At 37.3% G+C, this 20,289-nt stretch overlaps 1 protein-coding gene across 1 annotated transcript; it reads left to right on the top strand.

Moving 5' to 3' along the window:
- Positions 1-3,904: 3,904 nt before the first annotated feature.
- On the top strand, positions 3,905-18,848 carry GGNBP2 (gametogenetin binding protein 2; the record flags this gene model as incomplete). Its single annotated transcript, XM_009584205.1, has 12 exons — positions 3,905-3,985; positions 6,042-6,295; positions 7,310-7,408; positions 10,599-10,712; positions 12,380-12,583; positions 13,606-13,780; positions 15,318-15,512; positions 16,131-16,281; positions 16,453-16,578; positions 16,660-16,811; positions 17,215-17,463; positions 18,202-18,848. Coding segments are annotated over 12 exons (2,004 nt in total), but the record flags the coding sequence as incomplete, so codon positions are not given.
- Positions 18,849-20,289: the final 1,441 nt, after the last annotated feature.

Genomic DNA, 20,289 nt, shown 5'->3' with positions numbered 1-20,289 from the left:
GGAGCACCCGGTGTCCCTGCACCTCCCGCTCGCAACGTGTGCGGGCGGTGTGTTGCAATTCCCAGGCGAGGCCTTTTCCCTAGACAGGCCTCCTAGGCTCCTCCTTTGCTCCTGCAGCGTTAATCTTTGGGACTTTGCAACACTTCGGGTTAACAGCGCTTAATGTGGCAACTTTTTTATCTGATTCCCAGCTCTAAAAACATGCAAACCGCGTAATAAGAAAGTTATTGCTGTATCGGGGCCTGCGCGTAACTTGTTTTCAAGTGACAAGCTTGTCTCAGTGCCCAAGCCCAAATGTGGAGCAAAGCCATTTTTCAGTTAATAAGGAAGGGAGCCATATTAACGTTAAAACCCAGGTTTACAACTAGGTAATTATTATATTCTTAAATAGGCAAGAAAAGGCTAAAGGTGTTTTTGAAAGCTTTGGCTTAAAGTAAGGGTTATCAAGTCTGTAATAATGTGCTCCTATGTCTACAGTAACAAATCTGAGAGAGTTTCCATTTCAATGTGCTATTCTCAATTGAAAAACATGGGGGTTTTGCCATTTCCAGAAGATTCAGTGGAGAAATGAACTAAATGCGGCTTGGAGGCTCTCTAGTCTCTCTTCTCTTCCTCACGTGTTTAGAGGAAGGCTCAGAAATTGCATCGTAGGTGAACATAGAGCAAATGGAAAAAAAATATCTAGCCAGTTGTTGTTTGTCTTAATTCTTAAGGTGTGAAAATGTTGGGTTGAGAATAAAATTGGACTTAGATAATGTAATTTGGTATCTTAATTATTTGCATTTGAATACTGTTGCTGTCAGTGGTGTGACAGTAACTGCTGTTACTTTAAATGGTGTAAAATGCATGTGCTCTAAATTCCTAATGTCATGTTTTAGTATGGGAGAATGCCTGACTTGCATCAGCTGACTTGATCAACTTCGTAATGTAATTTCTTCCAGCTTCCAGAACAAAATGATTGAGTATCTTCAGACAGTGCCTAAATGCTCTATCCCATTGTTAAAGATTATCTATGTCAATCCCATCTGGGTTTGCTACATTTGAAGAAAGGGTCTTTGCTCTATTTTAGTTTTGATTGTTTTAAATGATGGTGTATTACTAATTTAGCAAATATCATCACTTTTTTTTTCGCTTTACATAGTCTGTCATCTCTGGTTAACTGTGCGTTAGGCAAAGTTTCCGCTTAAGTTGTCCAAAGCAATATCTAGCTCCCCTGGAGCGGTTGCTTAGCTGGAAACCCAGCACTGGGTAGGAATAGTGTAAGTTTGGGGGTTTTTTTGGTGTCTTGGCCACGCCTTGAGAGTTACTTTGCCCCTCCATTCCCCATGTAGTTTTAAGATCTTAGATTTCTCTCTTTTCTCTTTTTTTCTTTTTTTTTTAGATTTCTCTTTTTTTTTTTTTTTTTTTTCCCCCCCACCCTGGACTCCCTAGTAAAAATTATTCATTAGATTGTGTCAGGTAGACAACTTTCCATGCTCTTGTTACCTTTGTTGTATTTAATAGGTTGAGAGAGAGAGAGTGAAAATTCGGCTATACCAGGCGTCAGGTAGATGACTTCAGCTGACCTAAAATTCCATTTGTGGTTTAGTTCCAGAATTTAACGCCAGGCCCAAACTTTGTGCAATTGCACTATGTTGTCACTATCCTTCTACTTTTTACACCAAAGGCAAGCCATCCTCATGATTGAAGAGGTTCCTATAGCTGTAAATCAGTTTTGTATCCATCTGGATGAAAGGCATTTATGCAAGTGCAAGTCATCCTCACCATGAAGAAATCTTATCTCAGGTTCCTATTTTTTTTTCCATTCTGTTACTGTTGTTACAAAGCACTCAGATTTCTAGGTGGTTCCTGGAGACTTTTATTAAATAAATCTGCAGAAGCAAGTGGATGAACTCTTAGCTTCCTTGTCTTGGCCTTCTATAATTTGTGTTTTAAATTCTTAATGAGCGCTATTGTAAGACATGCAGTTGTCTTTGAAACATAATTTTACATTTGCAGCATTATTGTTAAAAAATAGTGGTGTTTATTGATAGTAACTGGCTTCTGTTGACCTCTTTTAAAACTCAAATTTTAAAAATAATGGGACTACTTCATTTCTGTTAGTCAGCTGGAAGAGTTGATCTATGCCTTAAATCTAGAAATAGCGAATCCGTGATTGCAACTTAGTGAATGAATGGACTATAATGCTCTTAAGCTTGTAACATTGCTTTGTAGTAGCATAGAAAGCTGTTCAGGTGCAATGTGATACGGCTCCTCTAAATGAATTGTTCACTATCACACTTTTCTGTTTCTTATGGCTCAACTAGAAATTAAAGGAAGTTTAAATATTTAACTCTTTTCATTTCTTAACCAGCTTTTATGATTTCTATAAGGCATTCCATTTGATGTGGTATTATGGGATTTTTTTTTTCCAGTTCAGGTTGTGATGGTGGTTGATGTTTAACCACTTAATAACATCTCATCAGACACATGAATTAATTTAGTCTTTGATAATTTCACTCTGTTGTACAAAACACCTAAGGGTATTGTCTGATAGTGGGAGATGAAGGTGAGGGGGAAAAAAATACGCAGATTTATCTCTTCTCTCTGTTATTAGCAGATGGAGCTTTTACTTTTGGATATAGCTCATTCCCCACAAAGGCATCAAATTAGCAATGTAGGAAACCTATAATTCTGCAGCAAAAACTTGTGCTGCTCCTTAGTGTGTATGGTTCAGGGGCAAGGGAAACTGGAAAAGAAATGCATGAGAGGTCAGAATTAGCACTGACTGTGGCACTGTTCTGCACAAAGATAAGGCAGCTGTGCTAATGTTCCAATCTAGCACATGTGAGATCAAAGTATTGCCTTGCTTTCTGGCCTTAGAGAATAGATGTTTATTTTGGAGCAATGTTGAGTGCCTGTAAAAGTAAATGTATGAGTTCTCTGGAGGTAGTGTCAGCAGTTATGAAGACAGCAGGGAATTCTGTCTTTACTAGACAATTGAGGGAAGGTGGAGGGAGGAAAAAGGATGAATCAGACAATTTCATTTGGTGTTGATTGGTATTAGAGTTATTAACCAAAGTTGTTATTTTGTCCTTCAGATTTTAAAGTGAACTTTCTGTATTCATATCGATAAATTCTGTATTTCTCAGTTTGGACAAAGAAGATCAACTAAGCCAGTCTTTACATGTTTTTCTAGTTGGTTTCATTTTTCTCCATGACTCTGAAGTTGGATTTTTGACTGAAAATTGTTTTACTGATTTCCGCCTCCCTCCCACCCCCCTGAAATTGCCCTCTTTGTTGCTCAGTAATTTGAAAAGAAATATTATTAATTACTTAGGAGTAATCACATTGTTCTGTAGGCTTAACATTTTACTTTGAGCCTCTTGGGAGTTGCAGCTGCAATCATACAAAACAAAGTATACCTTGGAGTACCTTGTTGGGTTAATACGGTTTTAAAATAGCCTTTGAAGGAGCCGACTCAGTCATTAAACTGTTGTGACTGTTTCTTCATAGCTTTATAAATTGAGTTAGGCTGTTGGATCAATTTGGATCTCAGTGTGTTGAAGTACAATTTTTTTTTAAACTGAAACAGGGTCTCAAGTCATGTAGATAGTGTAATATAAATACTGGTGTTCCATTTAGCAACTTGCTTTCTCTGTAACAGCTATTTAAGAGTTGCCATTTATAAACTGCCCCTAGAACATTGTATTAGTGAAACATTTAGTTACTTTGCTGAAACATTCACTACCTTAAACTGTTACTTTTATCCTTTCCCAAGCTTTCAATAGTTACGTGAAAAGAATGAGCATTTAACATAATTTCTGTCTTATTTCCCTCAAGAAAGTAAAATAAACTAATGCTCTGTGTTTGACTTTTTTCTGAAAGCTCTTTTTTTTTTTTTTCTTTTCCCTTTCTTGTATAGATGGTGATGGAATTTCCTGATAATGTGTTAAACCTTGATGGACATCAGAATAACGGTGCACAATTAAAACAGTTCATTCAGGTAAATACATCCTTCTGTTTTTTAAAAAGGTCACATATCAGATCTTGCTTTCCTTAGATTTGTGCTTTCTCCTCCCTAGGAGGTTGTCACTCCTGGAATGACTTAAAAGCCACATCAGCACCTATATGCAATTACATATTGGTACCAAAGTACACTCGGTGCCTTCGTTTTCTGTATTTCACAGTATTTATATGCTGTTGTCTTGTCAGGAGGCAATTGCTGCATATCTAGTTAGAATTGAAAACTAATAAAAACAATGCATCTTCTGATCACTGCCAGTTTATGTGTAATGGGAACTACAGTTTCTAAATGCATTTTGATTTTTTTTTCTAAATACTTTTGAACTGCTTTTTCAAGTGGAAGTGTGCCTTGCTTAAGATCGAGTTCTTATGATTAGTACCATACCAAGATAGAATTAATGTGCCAGTTTATAGATTATATATGATTGAATAGTGAGAGACGATTTTGTGGTACCCCTGAAGCTTTAATAGTAGAAACTTATCTGCTAACACTCTGGCAAATAACTGTAGCACTGGAACACCTGTAGCAACTAAAAAATTGTGCCACTTGATGTCCAAAAGAACAGGCCAGTTTGCTGATATGCAGCTTGCACTTCTTCACTTGTGGCTTGACAGCAGCAGTTCAGACACATGCTGCATATAAAGCATAGTTTTTTGCTGTTGCTGTGACTAGTACTATTAATTACAGGAAAGAGGATTATTGCAGAGTGATATCACTTGTCAGATTATTTAATGTGCCTGCCTTTAAGAGCACAAATCTTAAATGTTATCTGATAATAGCTTTGCTTTTCATAACATGTATTACATAAAATCAGCTGAAAATATTTTCTCTTTTCAATTGATGTATTTACACGTTCCATGTGATTGATTAGTTTCGCTATGTTGTATGGTCTTTTCTTTCCCACCCCAGAAGTTGTGACAAGTCATTTCTACAGTAGGAGTATTTAAGTGGTGTGATACGACAATAATACATCATGGCAAAATATTCCCTGTGTAGATACAACTATGCTTACAAAGCTGTACTTTGTATAACCAGGGGAAAATGACAATTAATACACTGACAGGACTCTGCTTTTACAGATTATGTTGGAAAGTGCCAGTAGTGCTGATAATCTAAGTGTAGATGTGTTGATTGGTGTGTGAGGAAGAGACTCTCTCTTCTGTGTAGCTGTGCCAGTGGCAGTTCAGCGTTGATGAAGTCCAAGCCAGTAATTTAGCACTTAAAAGAAGAAAGAGAAGGGTATGTGCTTTGTGTGTGTGTGTGTGTGTGTGCCTGCATGTATTTGACAGAGGAACCAGGAGAAGCTCCTAAAACTGTTTATTGACGTAAGAAATATTAGAAGGTGTTCCCTTTAATGTTCTATTATTAGCACACATTGAATGTTCGCTACTGAAGTAAAATGTTTCACTATGGATAGTAATGTGTGCTTTTTTTTTTAATTTCAGGTATTAGAATTGTAATGTGGAGTGGCATTTAGCCTTCCAGGAAAAATATTACTAAATTGTCTTGGTCCGAACAGAAAAAGTTTGTTTTAAATGAGATTTCCATATATGCCAATGAGTATCCAGGAATTTCCTTTCTATGTGCCAAAGATAAAATGAGCGTGAGTAGAAGAAGAAAACTTGCAGAGTTGTATGAGATACCCTTTACTAAAACATCTGTGCTGAGGTGGAGAGAAAAGGGCTTCCTGATAAGGACAGGGAGGTGTGCCATTTGTTTGGAAGCAGCATTTGCTGATTTGAGTGGTAGGAGGAGACAACAAGAGGAGAAAAATACTAGCTTCCTTCCAGAGGGTAGACTGTAAGACTTGAAGCAGAATTGCTCCTATGATGTTAGCAAGTGTGGTTTTGTTCATACAGTAAGTATTTTAAGTGATCTACAGTAAGACAGTGACCTGAAACTCTTGAGCACTGCATACAGTTTTCACTTCAAGTGTATTTTGATAAGGAAATGCTGTTGAAGGCGCAGAAACTTTGAACAATTTAAGATGTGTGTTTATTTTTTTTTAATTATTTCATTTCTTGTTCTTTTTTAGAGACATAGCATGCTTAAACAGCAGGATCTAAATATTGCCGTGATGGTGACATCGCGTGAAGTTTTGAGTGCACTTTCTCAGCTGGTCCCGTGTGTTGGCTGTCGTCGTAGCGTGGAACGTCTGTTTTCTCAGCTTGTTGAGTCTGGAAATCCAGCACTTGAGCCCCTAACAGTAGGGCCGAAGGGGGTTCTTTCTGTAACTCGAAGCTGTATGACTGATGCAAAGAAGCTTTATACACTGTTTTATGTGCATGGGTAAGTTAGACCCACAGCTGTCTCAGAACTGCTCAGATAATAATAATCTGCGGAAAAGGGAAGCTACTTTCTGTGCATGTGACTTTGCAGCTTTCTTGTTGGTGATACTGAATTATCGCAAGTTTGAATCTTATAGCACATACTTGTCTTTTACAGCCATGTTAAACTAGTTATTGCCTAAACTGGGAAAAAACAAACTCAGAAGACCTAATCTTGCATATTATCAGTTGCAATGCCATGACTGCAATTGAAAGATACCAATATTAAAATGTTTAGTCGTTAATCTGAAATCTGTGGGGTTTTTATGATCTCTGGAAGAAGAGTGTTTCTTTGGCCCACTACTTTGCATGTAAAAAAAAAAATAAAAAAAAATTAACCCCCCCACTGCCCCCCCGCCTCCCCAGACTTTCTACTCTTGGGTAGAAAGGTAACACTGAGAAAGTTAAACCTTCTGGGTTTGGCTAGCACAATAAATAGCCTCAGTCTCAGTGCCATTTGTTTCTCAGCTGTCAGCAGACCAAACAGTGACTGCTCACCACAGTGTGCCTTTGCTTTCCAGTTGGCTTCAGCTCATTCTACTTCTTGCTCCAGTTAGCTGGCCAGTGAGAAGTAGGAAAGGTTAGTGCAGAGCTGGGGATATTGAGATTTGGAGGGTGAGGTAGTGTAACTTGATAAAGTGCTCTTAGTGGGTCCCTACACTTCTGAAATACGTGTCATTGCTCGAGGTCTGTTATTTACGAAGTTATGCATTAGCTTTTTAGGTGTAAGTTATCTTTATCTTGCTTGCTAGGATTTGTCTGGAAAATCTATATTGTATTTTCCTTGTGTGCTGCAGGATTGTATGCTGTAAGAAGTAAAAATGGGGGACAGGAAGAAAGTTTTAGATTTGATCTATTTAGATTGAAATAGATTTTCATTAGCATACTTGTTTCTGATACATGAGCTGAATCAATCCCTTTAAAATTTCTCTGGATAAGCATGTTTTCAGAATCCTAAGTTACATTTTTTCCATAGGTCCAAACTGAATGATATGATTGATGCAATTCCCAAAAGTAAGAAGAACAAGAGATGTCAATTACACTCCCTGGACACACACAAACCAAAACCTTTGGGGTAAGTTTGTGTTGAACATGCACAATTCAATCTAAAATATTTTAAGGAAGCAAACTATTGATGCTAATTTATTTTTAAGCATTGAGATCAATTCTTATGCTGTTATCTGTTTGCCAGAGTAATAATCTCCAAGCTATTTGGATTATAATAGATCCAAATAGTTGTGGGGGAGAGGAACAGAGGCACTCAGGAGTTTTGGGCAGTGTGTGTTGTAGGGCATGAGACTTTCTCAATAGGTTTTCATAAGAAGGTAGTTAGCCATTTTTTGTGCAGTAAGAGTAACAGTCTTATCAGTAGGATGTTTAATCCTTTCCCCACGGCTCTTGCTCACATTTTATTGATGGGACAAAACCAGTGCAATAAGGTCTTCTGCCCTCCCAGCGTAAGATCTGTACTCCTTCCTCAGTGTGAGAGTTGTCCCTCTGCCCTTTGTCAGGGCAAGGCAACTGGTGATGCTTTCATATAAAGTTTAAGGCTACTACATGAAATCAGCTGTTTCCTGAAACTTGCTTGTTAGTTCTAGCTGTTCCGTTTTTGCCTCTTGGCTTTTGGGTCTTTTACTTGGTGGTGAGGTGTTTTGTTTGGGTTTTTTTGGTGTAAAAATATCTGTGTTTAATTTCAAAACCAGTTGCCGAAACGGAAATTGGCCATTACAAACCAGTGCTCTCTGATGTGCTTTTCATATCTCGTTGGACATAACTTGGTATATAGTCTGCTCAGGGCATGGATGGCTTATGCATTGTGACATAAACAATGCTCTAGAAAGACGAACTGGTTTTTGTGCTCTACACCAAAATGATTGATCAGCAGTTTTTTTCACATTGAGGTGAAAGTGTACATGCTAAACAAATATAAATCATTTTGCTTGGGATTATTAAAAATGCCTTGCACAACTGTTAATAAAGGGCTTTATTGTGGTTGGGCTGCAGGGTTAAAACTAAAATTCTGTAAAATGTATTTTCTCAAAATGTGACAGCATGTTTTGAATACACCAGTGAAAAGATGCATATATGCTTCTGTCTCTTGAAGTTGAAATGGTTTATTCTAGCTGGTTAACCAGAATAACACTCCCTGTAAATCTGTTGTGGATTTTGGTGGGTTTTCTTGTTTGTGGGGTGTTTTGTTGTTGTTTTTTTTTTTTTTAATATGATGACCAATAAATTAGATTACTATGCTTAGTTGGAGTGTCCAGGACCTTTTTTAGTCAGTTGTGTTCTGCTTCTGGTTAAGCATACAACCTGTGAAAGCTTGATCATGGTTTCCAGTTACAGGACATGTATTTTTCTGTGCAGGCTTGAGTCTCTTTGGGTTTAGATAAATCCCCTGAGATGCTAGGCACGTGGGATTTGACACTTGATTTTTACTTGTGCTACTTGAGGATAGTGGTAGCTAATCATTATTTCCTATTATATTTTGGTTACAGGCCTTTCATATAATTAGTTTAAAGCTTATGTTACACAAGCAAAAGATGATAGGAGTATAGGGGTATATTTTTTTAAAATAAAGCAAATTCGAAGCATTATGAAAGTGTTAATTTTTTTTTGCTTTGTTTTCAGTAAGATTAATCTTTCCTGTGTAAGAACATATATCATGGAATCTGTACTTACCATTTTGGCAAGGCAGAACAATTTGAAACTGAATTAATAGAGAGGAAAATGCTACCTTTATTTCCTCAATTCATGCTGGAATAAACCCCCTTCGTATTTTGAATGCTGGCAGGTTAATAGGGAATATGTGGAAGAGCAGTATTTTAATATACTGCAAGTAAAACTTTCAGCTTTGTCTGATAACATGGCTTATCAGTGTAGTTTGCTAAAGAAATACGGCTTGCACTCTGCTTGCTCAGTCAATACCCATTTGTTACGCTACAGAAGTGATCAGGATGTATCAGTACTGATATTTCTCCAAATAAATCTGCTGCCTTGAGTGCAAGCAAATATGCTAACAGCCTAGACATGGAGGCATCAAAGAGAATTGTCTTACAGAACACATTTTATTTAGCAACTTAGAGCTTCTGCTTCACTTCATTACAAGAAACTTCTTCAGATAAGTTGCATGGTAGGCATTTTATATACACAAAAAGGGCTTTGAATTGTAATTGTGTGTTTAATTATACAAGTTACATAACTAGCTAATACCACTTGAGAATTACTTGATGTCCTCAGTTTCAATGCGCCTGGTTTACAGCTACTCAGTTCCATTCGGGGCTAAGGAGCATTTTAACCTCTCATAAATGCAAGCCATATGATCTGGCAAACTAGATAATAGCATACTTAAATACTCTTGAGGAGGTAGTTATTAAATAGGAGTGCTTCTTCCCCTGTTTTCCTGCTCTGTTGTATCCATACATGAGCTTAAACAGAAATTACTGTTCTGATAAAATTTCAAGTGTAGACAAGTCTGTAAGTAAACATGACTTGCTGTGTAAAGTTTGTTCTTTGCTCTGTAAGTGTACTTTTAGCATATCCAAATGTGTGTTGTAAAGTTGTGGGGTTTGTTTTGGTTTTTTTTAACATTTTGGAAATTTTAATTTAGTGTATTTTATGGTTTCTTATAGTGGTAGATGTGTGGAAGTTTGTTGGGGTTTTTGTTTTGCTTTTTTCTTTGGGTTTTTTGGGGGGTTTTGGGGGGGTTTTTGGGGGTTTTTTGGTTTTTTTAAAGTAAGTTGTCATATGAAATTTAATCTGCCAGAAGCATTAAAACTTGTATATGTTTATACTTAAGGTAATATTCTGAAAAATTAGCTGTAACTTTAAAAAGTCATTATGAATGTGGGTTTATAAACACGGACAGCAAAATTTTTATCTCATGTCTGACCCTAACGTTACTGGAAGTTCAGGCTTAGCCTATAAAGGATTCAAAGTAAATTAAGGAACACGTAGCATTTTCATGGCATTTGTTTAGGAGAAATAACTAGTTCATAATATATATTGTATAGATTTAAAAAAATGTTTTTTAATACTATGTGACAGTGAAGGGAGCAGTAGCACACTCAGTACAGAGAAATTAAGTGCAGATAAGAAAAATAGTGAAGACAGCAGGAAGGAGGAGAGCAAGTGTAGCATCACTTTCCACTATGGACCTTTCCAGGGAGCAGTCAGGTAAACTAATGATGCTTTATTTTGCTTCTTTTCTAAACCCCTAACAGGATAATGTACAGTCTTTTGTTTCTTATGATTTTTTTCTGCAGGGGTTGTTGGATGGATGTGTGGGAGCTCATGTCCCAGGAATGCAGGGATGAAGTAGTTTTAATTGACTCTAGTTGTCTTTTAGAAACATTAGAAACCTATCTACGAAAACACAGGTATGTTAAAAGAACAAAGACACACATTCATTTTGAGCAATACATGCTGCATTTTCTTGTGAATCAAAATGTATGTAGAGTTCACACAAGATTTAAGTGTAGAGGATTCTTCTGATAACCCTTCTGAAACTTAAGATCTAAGCTTCATGGTGATGGAGAACCTTGCCAGATTGCATTGTAACAGTTGATGAGACTAAGATGGTGAAATATTCTTTGTGTTTTACCTATTGTTCTGGGTTATGGGAGGGGAAATGCAGAGACCTCAGATGAAGTCATAGCTACTTGTCTTGGTTTTTTGGGTTAGGATTAAATTATGATTTACAATTTGATGTATTAAAACTGTGTATATTCTTTCACTCTTTCACAAGTAGCCTACTCTGGGACTATGCCTTCTTTTAGGCTTTCAGGGAGTATGTGCAATTTCAAAATAATGTGAACTAAACTATTAGAAGCAGATTTTAGTCTTGGTGTTGCTTGTAAGTCACTGTTTTAAAACAGTTGGTTTTGACTTAGTAGTGCTAGTGCTATTAGGTCTCTCTTGCAGGGAAAAAATAGGCCACTAAATTATTGTTGCATGTGTACGGTAGCTACCATGCTGATTTAAAAAGTTTTAATTTCCAGTAGTCTCAAGGTTCTGATACAAACTGTGGGGGCACAGATGGGCGCGGGGGTGGTGGTGGTGTGGAAATAACACTTTGGAAACAAAATAACTTTAATCTCCTGTGACATTAAACATGGTGTTGGCAGCGTTCCTGATGCTAACCTGCAATAATATTACTGTTTTCTTTCCTTTTGCCACAGAAACTAGCCAGTTATCATAGTTCTATCAAACATCAAAATATGTTTCACTTAGTGTTGTCAAGTGACTGGACAAACTAGGAAAGGGAAAAACACCATCCAGAGATGGCATGAAGAGCCAGCTTTTCAAGCTGAAAGCTGAAATGTGAGCAGCTTGTCTGACTTGCATTTTTAGAATAATACAGCAAGGAGTTTTGTAGCTTCTTGAAGATTACTTCCTTTTATAAAATAGAATGAGCTTAATTTGGTTGTATTTTAATTATAACAGGCTTCATAACTATACTCTTCTCATATTAGTTATCTGAGCTATCACATTTAAATTGAATACATTGTGTTATAAATAAACCTTGTTTGGCTATCTGTGCAGTAATCTAATAATTCAAAATATGTTTAAAGGTGCTTGTAGTGGAAACATCGCTCTTGTACAATAGGCAACAGAGGAAACTTTTTTTCTTATTGCTTATCACTCACTTGAGTATACTTTAAATAGTTGCTGAATTTTGTCCTGGCTTGTACTAATGATGGAGTTTGTTCACTATTAGATTTCTGATCTTTGAATGAATATGGAATTGCATATCCATATAGGAATTTCTTCGCATTAACAATTAGCCTGATTTATGCCTTGGAGCATGAAAGTTGATATCCAGAGTTGTAATATATGATAGGTAGCATAATACGTATAGTAAACTTAGGTGGCTTACAGCCAAAGTCTTACTATTTTACCTTTTGAAGTAACATAAACCTTATGTGACCTAGTTTAAATATAGCATGCGCTATTAAATATCTCAGTATATTATAACTTAGACTAAGCGGGTCTAAATTTCTGCTTGAATAAGAATTCAGTTCTGTTATGTTCTGTTTTAACACAGGTTTTGCACTGACTGCAAAAATAAAGTACTTCGGGCATACAATATTCTTATTGGTGAGCTAGACTGCAGCAAAGAAAAGGGCTACTGCGCTGCACTTTACGAGGGCTTGCGTTGCTGTCCCCATGAACGTCATATACATGTATGCTGTGAAACAGATTTCATCGCACACCTATTGGGTCGAGCTGAACCAGAGTTCGCAGGAGGGTATGAGTATGTAATTTGCTAGAGTGGGCTATCTAGCGCTTTGCTTCTTTATTTTATTATTGAATGTATTTTGCAAAAGTGATTTTTGCCTCCTTGCTGCATAATAAACTTCTGAATGTAAATATTCGTATTGAAATAGACTTTCAAGATAGTGCTTTAAAGTAGCGAAGATTTCATATGTGCTTTTGACTTTAAGGTGCATTTAACTCTGAAGGCAAGAGTGAAAGAAATTGCCAAATGTCTTCTGGTTCATTTGTTCACTCACCAGGGCTGCCTGCTTTTCCATTGAGGTGTTCAAAATATGCGAAATAGAAAGAGAACCTTGGTTGACAGTTTTACCAAATGCCAAGTGTTCAATTTAGTTTTGTCACCGTTTGTATATTACAGTAATTTCTGAACCTGTTTTAGCATCTTAAAATCTTCCAATGAAAAATACAATTCCAAGCTCAATATCTTTAGAGCTCAATCATAACTGTTTGATTAGGAGGGTAAATCCTTTACAATGTTTTTTTCTTTAATAAATGATAGATACAGATTAATACTGAAATATTTTTACTTTGTACAGTAAGTAATGTGTAAATTTCTATGTGTGTTTATTCAGCTTCAGTTAACTGACACGTAAATGTCTAGGAAGCTGAAATATTTGCTGTAAACTAAATACAAATTCTACAAAATGAAAGAATGGCTGCATCTCTTTGGCATTAAAACCCTGCTGATCCCTCCTAGTAGGAGCAAGCGGACACTGGTGGGGTAGCACCTTCAGAAGTCACAAGTGGGAAGGCATAGGGCAGCTTAACAGTGCCCTGCACAGATTAACGTGGCAGGAATGTAGTGGTGGTTTTGACCTGGTCCTTTCTATTTTGCATCCGCATGCAGCACAGCAGAACTCGATTGAAAAAGCTGTTCATGCAAACATATCTTCAGTTGTACATACAGAAAATACGTCACTGAACTGCTTTGATCTCTTGGTAGACTTCCAGCTACTTTAACCATACTATACTTTGGTTCAACTCTTCCTTTAGACGAAGAGAAAGGCATGCTAAGACAATAGACATAGCCCAAGAAGAAGTTTTGACCTGCCTGGGTATTCATCTTTATGAAAGATTACACCGAATCTGGCAGAAGTTGCGGGCTGAGGAGCAAACATGGCAGATGCTTTTTTACCTAGGTGTTGACGCTTTACGCAAAAGCTTTGAGGTAAAAATCAAGTTTTATCTAACTCGTATTTGAATTGCTATAGTAACTGTGTGCATTTCCACTAAAATTATTTTTCTGCTTTCTACTAATGTTGGGCTGGAAGGAGCTCCAAGGGTGTTGCACTCAATCCCCTGTTCACTGCAGGCAACAGTTGTCTAATATCAATCCATAGCACAACTGAGTTGCATTCTGATGTGAAGTCTACTGGAACATAAAAGATTGAGGCTTGCTTTTACTTTCCAAGCTGCACCTTACAGTACGCTGGATCTTCTGTGTTTTTAATTCCCAGTGAAGGTATTTCTACCTGATAGCATTTAAAGTAGCTCTGGCTACAACAGTTTTATTTGTCTTCTTAGTAAAAATGGAGGATGTGCTTTTGAATTACAAGCACAACTGCTAACTCTTGCATTCAGTGTGTTCCAAATGCACTCTGTAATCCTGTGGGATCTTGAACTTCAGACAGAACTCACTGCAGCTCCTTTAACATATGCCGATAGTATACTTCCCCTTTGGCATGACATAGATCTTTTTTGTTTTGTTTATCTTCTATTCATAATGACTGTTCTCTCTAAAAACTCTTAAAACATCAGAGGAGGAAGAACAAAATCAATTTGGGAAAGATCACAGTGGAACCCTAATCTAGTTAGTTCTTGGAGTTTTTTTACAAGTAACTTTTTAAAAGACTTATAATGCTATAGTAGTGGTGTTGGGCTGGGTGCACTGTGGCATTTTTGTCAGGTTTTGTCTTGATGTTTTTTTGATGTAGTAAAGTATGGTTTTGAAAATTCATTGACATTGTAAAACTCGGGTAATTATACTGGTATGCCAGGTTGGCTATGAATTTGAAGTATGAAACTGTTATATCTTTATATGGAGTCCTTTTCTAAGGTGAGTGGTAAAGATGATGTCTCATTTTGGCTTATGGAGTTCCCAGAGTGATCTGGAAAAAAACCTCCAAAACTCGTGAATTTATTTTTACCTCTGTAGGAGTATTTATCCGGAATAGTTTACTAGTTTAACTGTATTCTTGTAACTTCATATGTAGACGTGCCATTATGATATTTGTTCTAAATTTAATATTAAGGAACGTATTTAGATACTTGCTATATTTTGAGATACGTCTATACTTCAAAATTGGACTGCCTAGAAAATCAGTTAGATTTTTCACTGGTTACCGTAGACAAAGATCTGCAGGAATTCTGTAGCAGTAGTTCTAATGTGTTTTTCTGTGCTGCTGTGTTAGATAATCAGAGTATCTACCATGTAAATACAGATCCAAAAATGCATTCAAGTCTGCAACTTTTTACTGAAAACTGTGAATTTGGGCCATAAGTTAAACGCAGTGCTCCCCCTGTACATACATCTTCTCCAGCAATCTAAATTTAGTGACTAAATCTGGATAGGCATTTTTGTTCTATAGTCAATAGTTTTGTTGCTGTGACTTTATTATAAAAGCTATTTTCCTCCTCCTTTTTTATAAATGTAAAAGCTTAAATTGTGTTAACATCTATAAATAGATCTAACCTGTTATAAACAGATGGCTGTGGAAAAAGTGCAGGGTATTAGTCGATTGGAACAGCTCTGTGAAGAATTTTCAGAAGAAGAAAGAGTGCGAGAGCTTAAACAAGAGAAGAAGCGCCAAAAACGGAAGAACAGACGGAAAAATAAGTGTGCGTGTGAGATCCCTACTCCTTTGCAGGCCACAGAAGAGAAGGAAATAAGTCAAGCAAAGGTAAACATTGGTAGCTGTGGCTTTCTGCTGGTGTTAAATAACTAGATTTCTAATTTGGCGCTTCATTCATTCATTCATCAAGAAAAAATTCTTGAGAAGTTTTTACTGTATCTCTAGTTTTGGGAACTAGTTTTTGGTCACTAGTGGAATTTAATATGTTTTCAGATTAGCACAGTCTTTTTGTAAAGTAGTTGCCTGGAACTCCTTAGCTTTTCAGGGTTTGGGTTTGATGGGTTTTTAAAAAAATCCTAAATCTAGGGGGTAAGGTTATGCTAGAATATTTTTCAACTATAATTTCTTAAACATCACTTAGAATATGGGAATTCAAATGCTAGTTGTGGACAATTACCATTGAATTTTTGGACCGGGGGAAGCTTTAACTGACTGAGTAGGTGCAATTATTATTCTGGATCTCTTGACTGAACTTAATGGGCTAACTGTAGGTCATATTATTGTGGGGAAAGTAGTTGGGGTTTTTTTTTTCAGTTGTCTTGTACTTCTGAAGAATTATAAGCAATGCTGTGGCTGTTACCAGGCAGTGTCACCTGTTTTTTCTTTATAAATATGCTGGCTGAGCTACTTTCAGTACTTGCAAGTATTTTTTGTTTCTGTTTTAAGGAAAATTCGAACTTCACGGAAAGTAGTTGCAAAGCCTGTGGTAGCAGCGAAGAAGCAAACAATTGTGTAGAAGTAATTGTTACTAATGAAAGCACTTCTTGCACCTGTCCTAGTAGTGGTACCCTATTAGGTTCACCTAAAATCAAGAAAGGTATGTTAAATGTCATTATTTTTCATTTTTAAAAACATTTACCATTTATGGGGTAAACAGTGCTCAGCTATTTTTAAATATAACTTTTTTAAGAATTCTTTCTTGTTAGAGGCATAACTAAAGAATATGCAGCAGCTACTGTAGATTACCGTAACTTTTCTCTTCTCTCAGGTTTATCTCCGCATTGTAATGGTAGTGATTGCGGCTATTCATCTAGCATGGAGGGCAGCGAAACAGGATCTCGAGAGGGATCAGATGTGGCCTGCACTGAAGGCATTTGCAACCATGACGAGAATGGTAGGTTTGGTGAGAATGTAATATTGGTTTAGTATCCACAAAACTTAAGTATCTGAGAAGAAAATTCCCTGTCTTTTGCAGGAGATGATTCATGTGTCCATCGCTGTGACGACAAAGAGGAGGATGGAGATAGCTGTGTGGAATGTTGGGCTAATTCGGAAGAGAATAACACAAAAGGCAAAAACAAAAAGAAGAAAAAGAAAAGTAAAACTTTGAAGTGTGAGAATGAACATGTAAGGAACATAGCTATTCCAGAATGCTTATTTACATGCATACATTTTAAAGTAGTTACAAAAGTATTTCAAATTTCGGTTGTGACTAATGTGTAAATGGGGTAACAAGGGTCTTCTGTTACCTCTCCATCCGAGTTTTGAAATCGAGGTCCTTCCTAGAATAGGTTGTGGCGGAAGGAGTCTCTTCTCTCCTGTGTTCCTAAGCATGTGCACTTTTGCACACTCTCAGTGGATTAACATACCATTGCCCCCTCCTCCCCAAGCACACGTATTTAAAAATCATATATCCTTGCTCTCTTTTTGAACTTTTTCCTTTCCTCTTTTCCTCCTGCTCCCATCTGAAACTTGAATGTTTCAGGTTTAACACTGCTAGTAGTTCATTACAGGCTATTTTCAATTTTAGATTCAGAAACTTGGAAGCTGTATGGCAGATCCAGGTAACAGAGAGACCTCAGGAAATATCATGCACACAGAGTTTCATCGCGACAAGACCAAAGACACACATGCTGAAAGCTGCTGTAGCTCAGAAAAAAGTGGGCAGCAGTTGCCTTGGTTTGAGCATATGAAAAATGTGTCACAGTTTGCAGAACCTACAGAAATGTCACTTGTTCCTGATACTGGAAAAGGTGCCAAGAGCTTAGTGGAACTCCTTGTAAGTAACCACTTACTTTGAATTTTAGGTTGTAGCATACTGCTTTAAATCCTCGGGATTGAGGATGGGGTTTAGAACTCAAATCCCACTGCAGAACTGTTGCAAGAGAGAACGTAACTGAACCTAAATTCATAGCTTACTCTCCCAGTGTTTAGTTTGTTTGCTTTTGCATGTTCCCTGTAAAGTATGTAACTCAGATGCTTTGCAGAGGAGGAGAAATTGCCTGTCACTGGAATGCAAGTGACAGAACTTGTATTCTAAGTATTTATTATCAAGGATCATATTATTCCATAAAATGAAGCGTGCATTATTGCTGCCTTCATGCCTCAAATACTACTTCCCACTATAGGCTCCTTGGACAACTTTCTTTTCTCTCCCTTTCCTTCTCTTCTCCTCCTCCTTTCCCTTGCTTTACATCTTTTTTTTTCTTTTTCTTTTTTTTTTTCCCTTTTTTTTGAACTCTGATAAAAGCCATCCGCTTTCAATGGAAATGTGCTAAGACTCTGAAGCTTATTCTGGTAGATTTCGTGACTGTATAGGCTGCCTCTTACCCAAAAAATAGCAGAGCGTTGTGTGTGAATCAGGTGACTGGATTAGCCAGCTAAGACTTGTGGTGTCATGACGTGAAGGCTCCATCTTTCTTCAGAGCAACTGTAGACAACGTGTACAATTGTACGAGAGGTGTACTGCACAGGAAGGACAATGCTCGAGTTCTTAAATGCCTGTTTTCATTTGTAGGATGAGTCTGAATGCACTTCTGATGAGGAAATCTTTATCTCGCAAGATGAAATACAGTCCTTTATAGCAAACAACAAGTCTTTTTACAGCAATAGAGAACAATACCGACAGCATCTGAAGGAGAAATTTAATAAATACTGCCGCTTAAATGATCACAAGAGGCCCATTTGTAATGGTTGGTTGACAACGGCTGGAGCGAACTAAATACAATAAAATAGCTCTGTCTTTCACTGAAATTCTCAAGATGACTACTGCGCCTTCTCTTTCAAAAACTTAATTTAGTGACTTATGGCAAAATTTTATCTTAAATTAATGTGATTCTTTTTTTTTCTTGGTTTTTTGGGGAGGCTGGTGGAGGTGATTTCATTAATTTTGTTCTTTCTTCAGGCTTGTATCTTTAGTTGAGTAGCTGTGCAAGCCTCTCTTATAATTTAAGCCATCTCTTTTCATTAAATGTTTCTCTTACTGTGAGACTTACAAAAAGCAAACTAGTGGCAAAGTAATGTTGTACCTATAATTCTGTACAGAATGACAATGAGCTGAATATAAGATTTTACAAAGTAGACATCCATTTGCAAAATGTTTTGGATGTAATATGTTAAAGCGCAATGTGCAAAATTTAAATAAAGAATATTTATTAATATGCATAGTAAAAGTTGGTGTACATGTTTCTCCTTTAAACACTCCTTCCCAGCAGTCTGAATTCTTGCTGTCGCTTCAGTCTGCGAAGCTTCATGGAGGCAGGTGTAAGGTGAGTAAACTCGCCTGGGAAAAGTACGGATCCTTCAGTGGCGCTCATGGAAACCAGTCCCCCGGGCCGTGTGATTCTCCACTGGCGTGGTTTAGAGATCTTGGAGTTATTGCCGGACAAGCTGGGTCCGTGATACCCCGCTTGTGTCAGTACAGCACTGCACCCCATCGGGCTGGTGCTACTCGGCATCGAGTGGCTGTTCCGCTTCCAGGATCTCGGATGATGTATCGGCGTGCCACGGTGCTACGCGGAGCTGTCTGAGGTGTCTCTGAACAGCACTGGGCTGTGTGGACACGCTGCATGACGTGAGCGCTATGCCCAAGGTCAGCGTGCTTAGTTTGGTGCTGGTTTTGGATTTGTTTGGAGTGTGCAGCCTGTACCATTTTTGGGGCTTAATTTATTTTTTCATCGAGACAATTACTGATGCCAGTGAGTTAGGAGACCACTGTGCTCATTTACCTTCTTCCCCGACAAAGCAGACTTAAAGCTTCTGCCTGAGCCCATCAGAACGTAATCCAACAAAAAGCAGGTTTTCAACACACCTCGATGTTTTCGTAATGGAATAATGAGCTCCGTTCTGAGGACAGAACAGGAGTGCTTTTGCATAAATATCCTTTCAGCCATATCTTGTTCTTACAAATACGGTATCTGATGGCATGGCTTGTTTGTAGAGGGTGGTCTGACAAGCGGTGAAGATACGGGATGTGAGAAATTAAGAAAAATGTAATTTAAAACCTGGTGCTAAATCGACAAGACTGGAGGTGGTGGTATGGTTGTGTACGGTAAGCATCCAAATTCAGCTGACGTGAGCTGACTCCTGTGGCACTTCCACCTGGAAGCTGTTACATGTTCATGTGTATCTAGAAATGGAGGCTATTTGATGTACAAGTGCAACTCAAAAAATGTAGGAACTAAAAATCATGTATGCAAATTGAAATCAAGGTACAAAAGTTTTCATAATAATAATAAAGGCCCAAATGACTTTCATATTTAAAGGAGATCATGCTCTGTTAATGCACACCCCACTTGGTTATTTTATAGCTGTTTTACAAAATCAGGTGTAAAAACGATGTTCCTGAGTGAGCTTTAGCTTCATGATTTTTTCCAAGTTAATTGGTAATACTGATAAATAGTCCCTTTGGATATTATTTAAGATATATTTACTGATTATTTCATTCAATTACAAAACACAGAAGAAAACTATAAAGATATGAATGCTTTTTTATATGACAGTGCTTAGATTTTGGTAGCAGCTGCCACTAAAAGAAGAAAATTCTGTTTTGGGGGGGTAAGCAGAAATATAATTCTTAATTTCCTCATTTTCTATACGGTGGTCC

Source organism: Fulmarus glacialis, unplaced genomic scaffold (genome assembly GCF_000690835.1).
Source record: "Fulmarus glacialis isolate BGI_N327 unplaced genomic scaffold, ASM69083v1 scaffold20968, whole genome shotgun sequence".
Classification (NCBI taxonomy): Eukaryota; Metazoa; Chordata; class Aves; order Procellariiformes; family Procellariidae; genus Fulmarus; species Fulmarus glacialis.
The sequence above is the reverse complement of the archived record's forward strand: the minus strand, read 5'-3'. Positions and strand labels throughout refer to the sequence as shown.